Source organism: Dermochelys coriacea, chromosome 25, assembly GCF_009764565.3.
Source record: "Dermochelys coriacea isolate rDerCor1 chromosome 25, rDerCor1.pri.v4, whole genome shotgun sequence".
NCBI classification, from domain to species: domain Eukaryota; kingdom Metazoa; phylum Chordata; order Testudines; family Dermochelyidae; genus Dermochelys; species Dermochelys coriacea.
In genome coordinates, this window is record NC_050092.1 from 3466976 (window position 1) to 3480043 (window position 13068).

The following is a 13068-nucleotide window of genomic DNA, read 5'->3' on the forward strand; positions in this document are numbered from 1 at the left end:
AACCAAAAGAAGGCACTTGGTCTGCAGAATAAGTGTGTCCACATGGGGAGCTATTCTGGATTTGCTCTAGCAGTTTAAATTCGAACCCTACCTTAATGCAGATTAATTTCCCCAGGTTCCTGAATTGGATTTTAAAATGGAGAGAAATTCTGGGAGCCAGCAAAGATTTCTGCCCAGTTAGTTGCTCTCCATCTTCTTGTCCAGCCTTTAGCCTGGATTCAGCTCCTGGCTCAACTGATGGCTGCAAGGTCTTGGGCAAGTCAAGACTTGCTCTCTGCCTCAGTTTCCCCATCAGTCCTGATACTTGACTTCCTAGGTCATAGGGCTTTGCCAATGGATGTTCATAAAGGCCTTGTGAAAGCACGGGCAGCACTCTCCAGCATGTTAACTGGTCCGACCCTCCAGGGCCAGTCTCGGACCAAGCCAGGCGAGTCAGTGTCGGACTCCCATGGAGAGCCCAGGTTGCTGGTTGCTCAGGTGCTTCAGCAGGGCTCCCTGAACCTCCCAGTGTGGTCAGCCTCTGAAAGCTGAGCCCAGCAGGGCAGAGGAGTGAAGCCAAGTGTCCTCCTCCAGCCAAGAGCCCCTGAGGGAAGCTGTGTCACAGGCCATGGGGCTCGGGAACCAGAGCAGGCAATGAGCTGCACAGCTGCCGTGAGTAGGACTCCGGACGGGGACCTGGGTTTGCTTCCCCTCCCCTGCTGGGCCTGACCTAGTGCAATCGTAGGGAGCTGGGCTTGGCCCGAGCAGCACCCAGCACAACTGCTCTGGGCTGGGGCTCTGGAGCTAGTGCCAGAACCCCCCACCCCATGGACGGGTCCCACCCCAGAGCCCAGCTGCTCTCTAGCACCCAGCACTGTGTTGTATAAGTCGTGCCCCAGCTGCCCAGCACAGGCTAGAGTTAGAGGAGCAGCTCCATCCTGGCAGCCCCTGTGTGCAGGTGGGAGGGGTCCAGGTCCTGCAGATGGAAGGTCTCTGGCCAGACAGGCAGGAGGCCAAGTGTGACGCTTGCCATGTCCTTGAGCCAAACCCCAAGGGCTAGATTGGACCCATGCTGGGGGTCGGGGAGGGGACTGCCCAGGGAGAGAGCACTGGGCCCCTTCTCGGCTTGTGGGATTTCGAATGGACTCTAACCCAGCAGTAGCAGGTCACTGGTTGAGGATCCAGCCACACCTCTCCGGGAGTCATCACTGCTTGGACAAGGAGAGGGTTAAACAGGAGCAAGGACCCTCCTTTGGGCCCCGGTATTCAAAACCAACCCTAATATCCCATCTTTGCAGTTGTCTCCCGCTTACAGCCACTGCTCCAGTGCTGGGCAGGGAGGGCTGCGGCCACACCCCTCTTCTCTAGCTCATGGCCCCTATGTGGGACGCTGCTGCACCCACTGTCCCCCGGCGGTACTCACAGGCCAAACCCCCCAGCTCTGGGAGCCATGCCAAGGGCTACAGCCTGATGGAGACTCGCAACCTCAATCGCTCTGGCTGATGCCCCTCACCATGGTGTCTGGGTGCTAGACAGCCCCCCAAGCATTCGAATGCTGAATAGAAGATACAGTCTGACAAAGCTATCTCCGATCTGAGCTCCAGTCGGGCTCCTAGCTTTGCCAGGCGTCAGGCACAAATGGCTGAGCTCGGCATGGCCCCTGCTTAGCCCAAGCCCATCCATCTGAGGCTTGGTCAGAGCGCTCTGGGAACTTGGGCCTGACGCAATGTTCCTGGGGCTCAGGGAGGCCCACGGTGCAGTTTTGTGTGGCCAGGGTGTTTGATTAATCGACCGGTTCCTGGCAGGTGAGCTGACCTGCTCCCAACAGACTCTAAAATCCCCCCCCCCATAGATCCCCCTGGAGGATTGGACGTCCCACATGGACCTCCCCCACCTCCAGGCCCCCTCAGCCACACCCCTCTGCTTGCATCTGTCCCGGCTTTGGCCCTTCTGGTTACTCCCTATCGCCCCTTTCTAGGACAAATGGAAAGAAACAGCTTGTGAGCGTCCCGGGACGGGCGCATGAGCTCGGCCAGAATCCAGGCGTCCATCACAGTGAGCGGCCTGGATTATTTAGGGGCTATTTGACAGCAAATGAGCTGAAAACAAGTTTCTTTAAACAATGCACCAGTGGGGATTAGTGCAATTGTGTAAACATCCCCAAATGACTTTCCTTCAGGGAACGTGTTGCGTGCGCAGAGAGGGGGCTGCTAATGCAAACCAGCTGCTCAGCCTCTCCCAGAGAATCGCCATCTTCCCAGGAATGAACACATGGTGCCGGGTCGGTTCCCCAGCCCCACCCGGCCCATCAGCACAGGGCCTCTCTCTGGATCTCCTTCTCCAGGAGCCTGCCCAAGTGGGCCAATTGGCGGCAGTTTCCATGATGCTGAGACAAAGGGACTAGACTGAGACACCCTCCCCCAGACTCATCCCACATGGGCCCCCAAGCGGCCTGTTGGTGCAGGATTGGAACCAGCAAGCTAGAGGGAAAAGATGCCGTGTGCCTGTATGTCAATGCCCCAAGCAAGCCAGGTCCCCCTTTGCAATGTTTTTTCCTGAAAGCACAGATGCTCAGAACTCGCTCGTTCCAGCTGTAGCTCCCAGGGGCCTGTTACTGCTTTCTGATCTGACTGGCTAGCCAATCGTCAGGGTCCTTTAGGAGGGGAAATAGATGATGAAGGCAGGTGCTTCTTTTGTGCAATCCTGTTTATTTTCAAGAGGATGTAAAGTCCTGTTTCCCTGCACACTGCAGGAATCAGAATCATAGAATATCAGGGTTGGAAGGGACCTCAGGAGGTCATCTAGTCCAACCCCCTGCTCAAAGCAGGACCAATCCCCAGCTAAATCATCCCAGCCAAGATTATGTCAAGCTTGACCTTAAAAACTTCTAAGGAAGGAGATTCCACCATCTCCCTAGGTAACGCATTCCAGTGTTTCATCACCCTCCTAGTGTAAAAGTTTTTCCTAACATCCAACCTAAACCTCCCCCACTTTAACTTGAGACCATTACTCCTTGTTCTGTCATCTGCTACCACTGAGAACAGTCTAGATCCATCCTCTTTGGAACCCCCTTTCAGGTAATTGAAAGCAACTATCAAATCCCCCTCATTCTTCTCTTCTGCAGACTAAACAATCCCAGTTCCCTCAGCCTTTCCTCATAAGTCATGTGTTCCAGCCCCCTAATCATTTTTGTTGCCCTCCGCTGGACTCTTTCCAATTTTTCCACAACCTTCTTGTAGTGTGGGGCCCAAAACTGGACACAGTACTCCAGATGAGGCCTCACCAATGTCGAATAGAGGGGAACGATCACGTCCCTCGATCTGCTGGCAATGCCCCTACTTATACATCCCAAAATACCATTGGCCTTCTTGGCAACAAGGGCACACTGTTGACTCATATCCAGTTTCTCGTCCACTGTAACCCCTAGGTCCTTTTCTGCAGAACTTCAGCCGAGCCATTCGGTCCCTAATCTGTAGCAGTGCATGGGATTCTTCCGTCCTAAGTGCAGGACTCTGCACTTGTCCTTGTTGAACCTCATCAGATTTCTTTTGGCCCAATCCTCTAATTTGTCTGTATCCTATCCCTCTGTATCCTATCCCTACCCTCCAGCATATCTACCTCTCCTCCCAGTTTAGTGTCATCTGCAAACTTGCTGAGGGTGCAATCTACGCCATCCTCCAGATCATTTATGAAGATATTGAACAAAACCGGCCCCAGGACCGACCCTTGGGGCACTCCACTTGATACCGGCTGCCAACTAGACATGGAGCCATTGATCACTACCCATTAAGCCCAATAATCTAGCCAACTTTCTATCCAACTTATAGTCCATTCATCCAGCTCATACTTCTTTAACTTGCTGGCAAGAATACTGTGGGAGACCGTGTCAAATGCTTTGCTAAAGTCAAGGAACAACACGCCCACTGCTTTCCTCTCATCCACAGAGCCAGTGATCTCGTCGTAGAAGGCAATTAGATTAGTCAGGCATGACTTGCCCTTGGTGAATCCATGCTGACTGTTCCTGATCACTTTCTTCTCCTCTAAGTGCTTCAGAATTGATTCCTTGAGGACCTGCTCCATGATTTTTCCAGGTACTGAGATGAGACTGACTGGCCTGTAGTTCCCAGGATCTTCCTTCTTCCCTTTTTTAAAGATAGGCAGCGCATCCGGCCCCATGGACTTGTGCTCATCCAGCTTTTCTAAATAGTCCCGAACCACTTCTTTCTCCACAGAGGGCTGGTCACCTCCTCCCCATGCTGTGCTGCCCAGTGCAGCAGTCTCGGAGCTGACCTTGTTCGTGAAGACAGAGGCAAAAAAAGCATTGAGTACATTAGCTTTTTCCACATCCTCTGTCACTAGGTTGCCTCCCTCATTCAGTAAGGGGCCCACATTTTCCTTGACTTTCTTCTTGATGCTAAGATACCTGAAGAAACCCTTCTTGTTACTCTTAACATCTCTTGTTAGCTGCAACTCCAGGTGTGATTTGGCCTCCCTGATTTCACTCCTGCATGCCCGAGAAATATTTTTATACTCTTCCCTGGTCATTTGTCCAATCTTCCATTTCTTGTAAGCTTCTTTTTTGTGTTTAAGATCAGCAAGGATTTCACTGTGAAGCCAAGCTGGTCGCCTGCCATATTTACTATTCTTTCTACACACGGGATGGTTTGTCCCTGTAACCTCAATAAGGATTCTTTAAAATACAGCCAGCTCTCCTGGACTCCTTTCCCCCTCCCAGGGGAATCATGCCCATCAGTTCCCTAAGGTTGTCAAAGTCTGCTTTTCTGAAGTCCAGGGCCAGTATTCTGCTGCTCTCCTTTCTTCCCTGTGTCAGGATCCTGAACTCGACCATCTCAATCAAACAGCAGGAGACCGTTTCTTTGGTCACAGTTCCAAGCACCTCTTAGCCAGCACGCGCCCAAAAGCTCCATCTTGGCTTTCTGCCTGGGGCTTTTTGCTCCTCCTTGTGTTTCTGCTGCTTTTCTCTTGCACACAGCTGCAACTTAATCAGTCCCCCACTCTTGTCTTTTGTTATCTGACCCCTGGGGAAGCCCCCGGTGCATCTCCTACTCCAGCCTTCCCTGTGCTGTACTTTGGGTTGTTGCTCTGATTGTTTCATAAAGGAGCTTAATTGTTTCCTACCTTTCTCCTGAACGAAGGCAGCTGTTATGCCCACCAGTTTCAAGGAGTTTGCACCCAGCTACCAGCATAAGAGGCCTTTACAATGGCAGCCCAATACCATCTCCGCTGCACAGCGAGGAAGTGACTGGAGCGAGGCCACACAAGTGAACCCAGTCCCAGGCTGTGTGCAGCTGTTAGTACGATAGCACCTACGGGCCAGCTGAGGATGGAGCCCGTTGTGGCAGGCACTGCACTTACAAAGAATAGCTAGAGCTGGCCCTGGCATTGAAACAGACCCGACCGACCTGCGGAGGGGGAAGGGGCGTAACAGGCAAGCAGAGCGATGGTTGCAAATGTCATGTTGTTAGTGCTGGGATTTTGGGGGTGGGGGTCACTAGATGGGGAAGAAAGGAGGGATCAGGGCTGGGGAGAGGGAGGGAAGGCAAGGCGGGAAGTCGTGCCAGCAGCCAGTGAGCACAGGGAGAGAATGGCCTGTTGGAGCCACTGGATGGATGGCATCACCTGTGTACGAGGGTCCCTGCTGTAGAATTACTTCTAGGGCTTCTCTGGGGGACACTCCTCTGGGCTTGCTTTCTTCCCCAGCTCCCCTGGCTTGGGGCTCATGGGGAGCCCCTGAGGGTGGGGAGAAAGATGCTGCCTCCTTGTAGCTGGAGATGGTGGCGTCTTGGAGCACTGATCCACAGGCTGTCTGGAGTGACCCCAAACAGGAGCCATCTCCTGCGCTTCCAGCCCACTCCCCACCTTCCCCAGCACAACAGCCTCGCCCCTCCCACGCCCTCAGGGCAGCGACTTGCCCCCTGCACTAGGGCATCAGGGTACCAACGGGCACAGAGACAGGGGCTGCAGCTAAGGTTGCACAGAGCGTGAGTGCCAACACATGGAAGAGAACCCTATCTAGCTTTAAGATTAAACTTGATAAGTTTATGGAGGAGATGGTATGATGGGATAACATGATTTTGGTAATTAATTGATCTTTAAATATTCATGGTAAACAGGCCCAATGGCCTGTGATGGGATGTTAGATGGGGTGGGATCTGAGTTACTACAGAAAATTCTTTCCTGGGTATCTGGCTGGTGAATCTTGCCCATATCCTCAGGTTTCAGCTGATCGCCATATTTGGGGTCAGGAAGGAATTTTCCTCCAGGGCAGATTGGAGAGGCCCTGGAGGTTTTTCGCCTTCCTCTGTAGCATGGGGCGCGGGTCATTACTGGAGGATTCTCTGCTCCTTGAAATCTTTAAACCATGATTTGAGGACTTCAAAAGCTCAGACACAGGTGAGAGGTTTATTGCAGGAGTGGGTGGGGGAGATTCTGTGGCCTGCGTTGCGCAGGAGGTCGGACTAGATGATCAGAATGGTCCCTTCTGCCCTTAGTATCTATGAATGTAAAACCCAGGAGTCCTGACTGGCCCCTCTACCTAACCTCTCCGAGTTGACACTGGGACCCATAGCATGGAGCTCTGTAATGCACTGGCTGAGTGAGGTGGGGACCCAGCTGGTGGCTGGTCCCGCTAGAGAATAAGAGCCTACTACTTCTGCCAGTGAAGGATCTGTTCCGTGAGCTTGAGCGGCAGAGGCTTGTGCTTTTGGTGCCAAAGATCCTGCTGCCGGCACTTGACTGGGGGGTTCCTGACACTTTTACCCGATGTGGGATATCGACCGAACTGAGCCCCAGCCCTTGGCATCTAATGGCACAAGCTGGTGCTCTGGGAACCACTGCATTAGGCCAGCAGGAGCCACGTGGGGAGGGCACCGTGGGAGTGGTGCTGGGAGCTGCTGGCCGGGTGAGCCAGGTGTGACACTGACTTGTCCCCTTTCTCCCCGAAGGGCTGGCAGACCAACCTGGGTACCTCCTGCTGCTTCTCTGGTGAACGAGTGAGTTGGCAGGAGTGAGGCTGGCACGGGGCAGTGCCCAGCCCCCAGGAGAAGGCCCCACCAGGCTGTGGAGCCCAGCTATAGGGAAGCCTGAGGCTGGGCTGCAGAGATGCCGTGTATGTTGGGGGAGCTGCCCTGCCCGTGGCCAGGGATGGAGGCCAATGGCAGCCTGGCCAGCGAGATGGGCTCGTGCTTCCGCAGCGCCAACCTCAGCACCAACCTCAGCGAGAACGGCAGGAAGCTGATTGTCTCACGCTGGTTCTCCACTGCCTTTGGTATCATTGGCCTTGCCTCCAACCTCTTTGCCCTCTGTGTGCTGGTCAGCTCCTCCCGGAAGATGCACAGCCGCGCCCGTTCCTCCTTCCTCATCTTCCTCTGCGGCCTGGTGGTGACGGACTTCCTTGGCCTGCTGGTGACCGGGACCATCATCATCTCGTACCATTTCACCAAGTTCGACTGGATGGTGGTCGACCCTGCTTGCTACCTCTGCAACTTCCTTGGCCTCTCCATGGTCTTCTTCGGCCAGTGCCCGCTGCTGCTGGGCGCCACCATGGCCGGGGAGCGCTTCTTTGGCATCAACCGCCCCTTCTTCTACTCCACCAGCATGTCCAAGCGCCGAGCCTGGTTCATGGTAGGCATGGTCTGGGCCTTCTCCTTCTCCCTGGGACTCCTGCCCATCCTGGGCCTGGGGGACTATACCCTGCAGTATCCCAACTCCTGGTGCTTCATCACTCTGCTGCATGATGCCAAGAACGTCACCTTCTGCCTGATCTTCGCCCTGCTGGGCATCCTGGCCGTAGGCCTCTCTTTCCTCTTCAACACGGTCAGCGTGGTGACGCTCTGCCGGGTCTACCATGACCGCGAGCCAGTGCAGAGGTGGCGGGACAGCGAGGTGGAGATGATGGTGCAGCTGGTGGGCATTATGATCATTGCCACCGTCTGCTGGTTACCCCTGCTGGTAAGGCCCCCCACAGTGTTGGCTTCACAACTGGGTCACAGATGCATTCACCTGCTGCATGCTGCCTAGCTGGCGGAGTCCCCAGCCCCTGCCACCCTGGATCCCCCAGCTGCTGGCTTTCCAGCCAGCATTCGCTACCATGGGCCAGGACGCGAAGGGATCAGCAGGGCTCTTTATGGCCTTATTTTAGCATTCCAGTCAATCCCAACCCGCAGCCCCCATTAGCCCAGCTCTGGGCTCCCCCCGCCCCAGCTCTGCCGGTGCCCCTCACTCCCGACCGCAGCCCCCATTAGCCCAGCTCTGGGCTCCCCCGCATCAGCTCTGCTGGTGCCCCTCAATCCCAACCTGCAGCCCCCTGCTAGCCAAGTCCCGAGTCTACATGGCAACAAAGCCCCGAGGGCAGCACTTCTCAGAGCCTGGGTCACATGACTTGGGCTTGCGGGGCTGGCACACGCGGGCTAAAACCAGCTACCTCCATGTTCCCACTGGGGCTGGAGCTGGGTTGTGAGTCCCTCCCCCATCCCCAGGTTTCAGAGCCGGGCGCCTGCCTGAGCCCAAATGGCTTGGCCTCATGACAGGTGCCTGGCTGGTGCTGAGCGTCAGCGCCACGTGGGGGCGGAGGGGTTGCAGTGTGTGTGTGGTGGGGGGTTTGCAGTTCGGATGAACCCTTCGAGCTTGGCTCAATACACTGTGCCCTGGGTGTGCCCCCAAGCCGTCGGTGCCCCTTAGCCCGGCCTGCTCTCGCCAAGACTCCCAAAGCCCCCTCCCACATGCCCCTCACCCAGCCCCCCTGCAGCTTGGCCCCCCATCAGCCCTGAGCTGGGTTCTGCAGTAGGGATAAGCAATAATCAGCATCAGGATCTGGCTGCTCCTGCTCTGGCCGGTTCCCACCACCCCACCACAGCCACTACCTTGGCTTTAGCTCCCCTCTCCTCACTGGAACCCCCAAACTTCTGCAACACCTCCCCCCTGTCCTGTCCAACCTTGCTCCCCGCCTTCCCCCAGTCCTGTCTGACCCCCACCCCCGCGGCCTCCTTGACCCCGTCCCCTGGCCTGCTGCCCCATCCCTGTCTGTCCAACAGCTGCTCCCTTATCCTGACCTCACTAACCCCACCTCCACTATCCCACCCAATATGGACAAAGCTGAGCACCTGATGGTCCCTCCTGTGCTGTTCCCAACCCCTCCCTGGGCCCACAAAGTGATGATTCACCTCCCCTCCCCAACCCTTCACAGCCAGGCTGCAGCCCAGTTCCCCCAACAGGATCCCCCCAACACCTCTGTGCCTGCCTCAGTTACAGCAACGCCCCCCCTCTGCCCCCCGCTGCAGCTACAACTGCTAGACTCCCCTCCTGCCCCCCCCAACACTGCTAGTCTCTGCATAGCCCCCTGTCAGGGTTCCTTCCCCACTCTGAACTCTAGGGTACAGATGTGGGGACCTGCATGAAAGACCCCCTAAGCTTATTCTTACCAGCTTAGGTTAAAAGCTTCCCCAAGGTATAAATTTTGCCTTGGCCTTGAACCATATGCTGCCACCACCAAGCCTTTTAAGCAAAGAACAGGGAAAGAGCCCACTTGAAGATGTCTTCCCCCAAAATATCCCCCCAAGCCCTACACCCCCTTTCCTGGGGAGGCTTGAGAATAATCCTAAACAATTGGTTACAAAATCATCAAAGACCCAAACCCCTGGATCTTGGAACAATGGAAAAATCAGTCAGGTTCTTAAAAGAGGGGTTTTATTAAAAAAAAAAAAGGTAAAAATCATCTCTGTAAAATCAGGATGGAAAATACTTTACAGGGTATTCAGATTCAAAACACAGAGGATCCCCCTCTGGGCAAAACCTGAAAGTTACAGAAAACAGGAATAAACCTCCCTCTTAACACAGGGAAAATTCATATAAAACAAAAGATAAACTAACCCGCCTTGCCTGGCTTATCTATACTGGTTGCAATATTGGAGACTTGGATTAGGATGGGTTGGAGAAGATGGATTCCTGTCTGGCCTCGCTCAGTCCCAAGAAAGAACAACCACCTAAACAAAGAGCACAAAACAAAGCCCCCCCCCCCCCCGATTTGAAAGTATCTTGTCCCCTTATTGCTCCTTTGGGTCAGGTGCCAGCCAGGTTAGCTGAGCTTCTTAACCCTTTACAGGTAAGAGGATGTTGCCTCTGGCCAGGAGGGATTTTATAGTCCTGTGTACAGAAAGGTGGTGACCCTTCCCGTTTTATTTATGACACCCCGTCCCCAGCCATGCCAGCCTCAAGATCTCCACAGCATAGTTCCCCCACCACCAGCCCCCAGCACTGGGCACCTGCCCACTTGCTGGTGCTTGATTTATAACTACCCAGCCTCCTTGGCCACTGTGCCCTGCCTGCCTCGTCCAGCGAGGTGCCCCCCACATCCAGTGTGCTCTGACCCACTGCCCCCCCAGTGCGCCCTGCCTACCCCCATTTGCCCCCTCCCCCGCTGGGCCCTGCCTACCCCCATTTGCCCCCCATCTCCCCCCACCGTGCCCTGCCTACCCCCATCTGATCCCCACCCTCCCCGCCAGGGCCTGTATACCCATCTACACCCACCGCCGTGCCCTGCCTACCCTCATCTTCCCCCCCACACTTCCCCGGTGTGCCCTGCTTACCCCATCTCCCTCCCCCACAGTGTGCCCTGCCTGCCTTGTCTGGCTAGGTGCCCCTCCTACCCAGTGTGCTCTGCTTACCCCATCTCCCCCTGCCATACCCTGCCTACCCCCATCACCTACCCCACCTGGCTAGGCACCCCCCACCTCCATGTGCCTCAGCCCCTCAGGTGGGAAGGCATGGACAGACAGACAGATGCTGTGTGACCACATGTGGGGGGATGGACAGATGGACGGGCACTATGTGGCCCCAGGCAGGTGGCAGAATGGCCAGGACATGGGCCATGGGGCATGACACAGCCATGGTCCCAGGACCACTGAGCCCCCCAGCCCGCACCTGTTCCTCCCCCTAACCTCTCCCCTTCCCCTCAGATATTTATCATCCAGACGGTCCTGCAGGAGCCCACCCCCAGCTTGCTGCCCCGACAGATCCCACGGAAGACCGAGGAGATGCTGCTGATCTACATGCGCATGGTCACCTGGAACCAGATCCTGGACCCCTGGGTCTACATCCTCTTCCGCAGGGCTGTGCTGAAGCGCATCTACCCCAGCCTCAAGACATGGCCCTCCATCGTCTCCCTCTACCCCTATTCTCAACCCCTCGCTGCGCAGCAAGTTCACTCAGGAGTCCGTGCTGCAGTAGCGGAGGGCATCTGGGCAGACAGTGAGCAACGGGCCCAGAGTAGGCACTGCCAGGGCCACCTGCTCAGGGGGGCACGAGGGGGAGACAAGCCCCAGCCCTGGACTCAGCCTGCCCCAGGGACAGCAAGTTTGGGTTAGCACCTGCACCAATGTTGCCTCCAATCTCTGGACCCGGCTGCCTGGCAGCAGGGAGCTGTGGGGCTGAGCTTCCGTGCCTGTCCTCTGCCAGGAAGCATGAGGTTGGATGCCTCAGCCCCATCCTGGATGGTCCCAGCACCCACAGCCCATGGTTCTCCTTGGGGTGGGTACTGGGAGCCCCTGGGATGGAGATTCCCTCCCCCCGAATTCAACCATCCTGACTCTTGGCTTTATAACTTGGGCAGAAAAAGCTACTTTAAAAACCCACAATCCTTGGAGTAGGAGCCCCCCCCCCACCTGCATCCACCACCAGTGTATCCCCCCCAGACTGCAAGTGCACCCACTGGCGCCTCACTCACAGGCTCATCCCGGCTTCCCTCCCGGTGTCTGCTGACATGCTGCGTCCGCGCCAGAAGGGCTGGGTTACGGCTGGAATTTCCTGCCCGGGCCTTGGCTGAGTGTCGAACTCGGTCCGATGGACAACAGCCCCCGCTGCTGCTTGGTAGGGAGCCATTGTCCCTGCAGCCTGGGGAGGGCTGGGGGGGTGCAGGAAGGAGACGGGGCTAGCTAGAGGGGCAGGATAGGGATGGGGGCTGTCCAGAGGCAGGAATGGGACAGGCTGGCTGAGGAACGGGGGCTATCCAGGGACAGGATGGCAGAAAAGGCACAAGGTGGCTGGGGTGGGGGGGGCAGGACAGGGATGGGGCTGTCCAGGGGTAGGGGGCTGTTGGGAGGGCAGGAAGGGGACAGGCTGGCAGGGGGAGGGGGACAGGGGGCGGGAAGGGGAAAGGTTGGCTGGGAGGCCATTGATCACACTGGACCTTGGCATCCCCACAGCAATCCGCACGCTCATTCCAGCAATAAAAGCCTCATTGGTTCCACTCTTGGCGCCGGGCTCTGCCCAGGGAAGGTGCGTGGCAAACACCTGGGAGTTGCTTTTTAACAGGCTGTCCAGGCTCCGGGCCCTGAGCAACTCTGGCCGCCTGGAGAGTGGCCAGGCACACCCGGTCCTGGTGCTCCACATGGGGAAGAGACTTTAATTCACACTCCTTAAACCTCATTGAGGTTGGCGTGTCAGCGTTAACACTAGGGAGGAGAGAGCTCCCAGCCCCCCCAGCCCAGGCATTCTGTGGTCCTTCCCCCACCTGACAGGATTTAACAAACCAGGGGCCTTGTGCTTTGGGTTTGGGGCCCGTTAGGTCGCTTGCCTTCCACCTTTCCCACTGTTTCCCCCACAATCACAGGAGCCAGAAACTGACCTTTTTTGTTTGTTTTTAATGAACCCCCAGATTGTTCCACAATCCCGGCCAGGAGCTGGGGCTCTGAGAAACTCGTTGTATATCATGAGTTGTGAGCTCACATGGTGACTCCTCCCCGCTCCAGGCTCTGCGGAGCCCAGGACCGGCTCTCTCCCATCAGCTGCGGCTCCTCATCTCAGCCCTCCCCGTGCCCCGAGAGATGGGCAGCGAGACTCAAGGGGCCCAGGGCTTCCAGAGCAAACGAGCAGAGAAATACAGAGGCTTTGAACAAACCGAAACCATCAGGCTCTCTCCCCCAATCACTGCCAGTGGGCACGGCTCCTGCATCCGCCAGGGTAGGGCTAGGGCCTGCCCCCACCCCATGTGGAGTAGGCAAGGTGGCCAGTGTTGAGCAGCCTGTGGCCAGGGCAGCCCTTCACCCTCATGGCCTCCCTTGAAGCTGCCCCCCC

General features: G+C 56.4%; 1 protein-coding gene across 1 annotated transcript in view; it reads left to right on the forward strand.

Moving 5' to 3' along the window:
- The window catches only part of TBXA2R (thromboxane A2 receptor), a 32289-nt gene extending 20916 nt beyond the window's left edge, over nucleotides 1-11373 (forward strand). Inside the window, 3 exon segments of the mRNA XM_043502490.1 lie at nucleotides 6945-7950; nucleotides 10953-11165; nucleotides 11167-11373. Coding sequence (XP_043358425.1) covers nucleotides 7102-7950; nucleotides 10953-11165; nucleotides 11167-11223 — 1119 coding nt within the window. The 5' untranslated portion in view covers nucleotides 6945-7101 and the 3' untranslated portion in view covers nucleotides 11224-11373.
- The last annotated feature ends 1695 nt before the right edge of the window (nucleotides 11374-13068 follow it).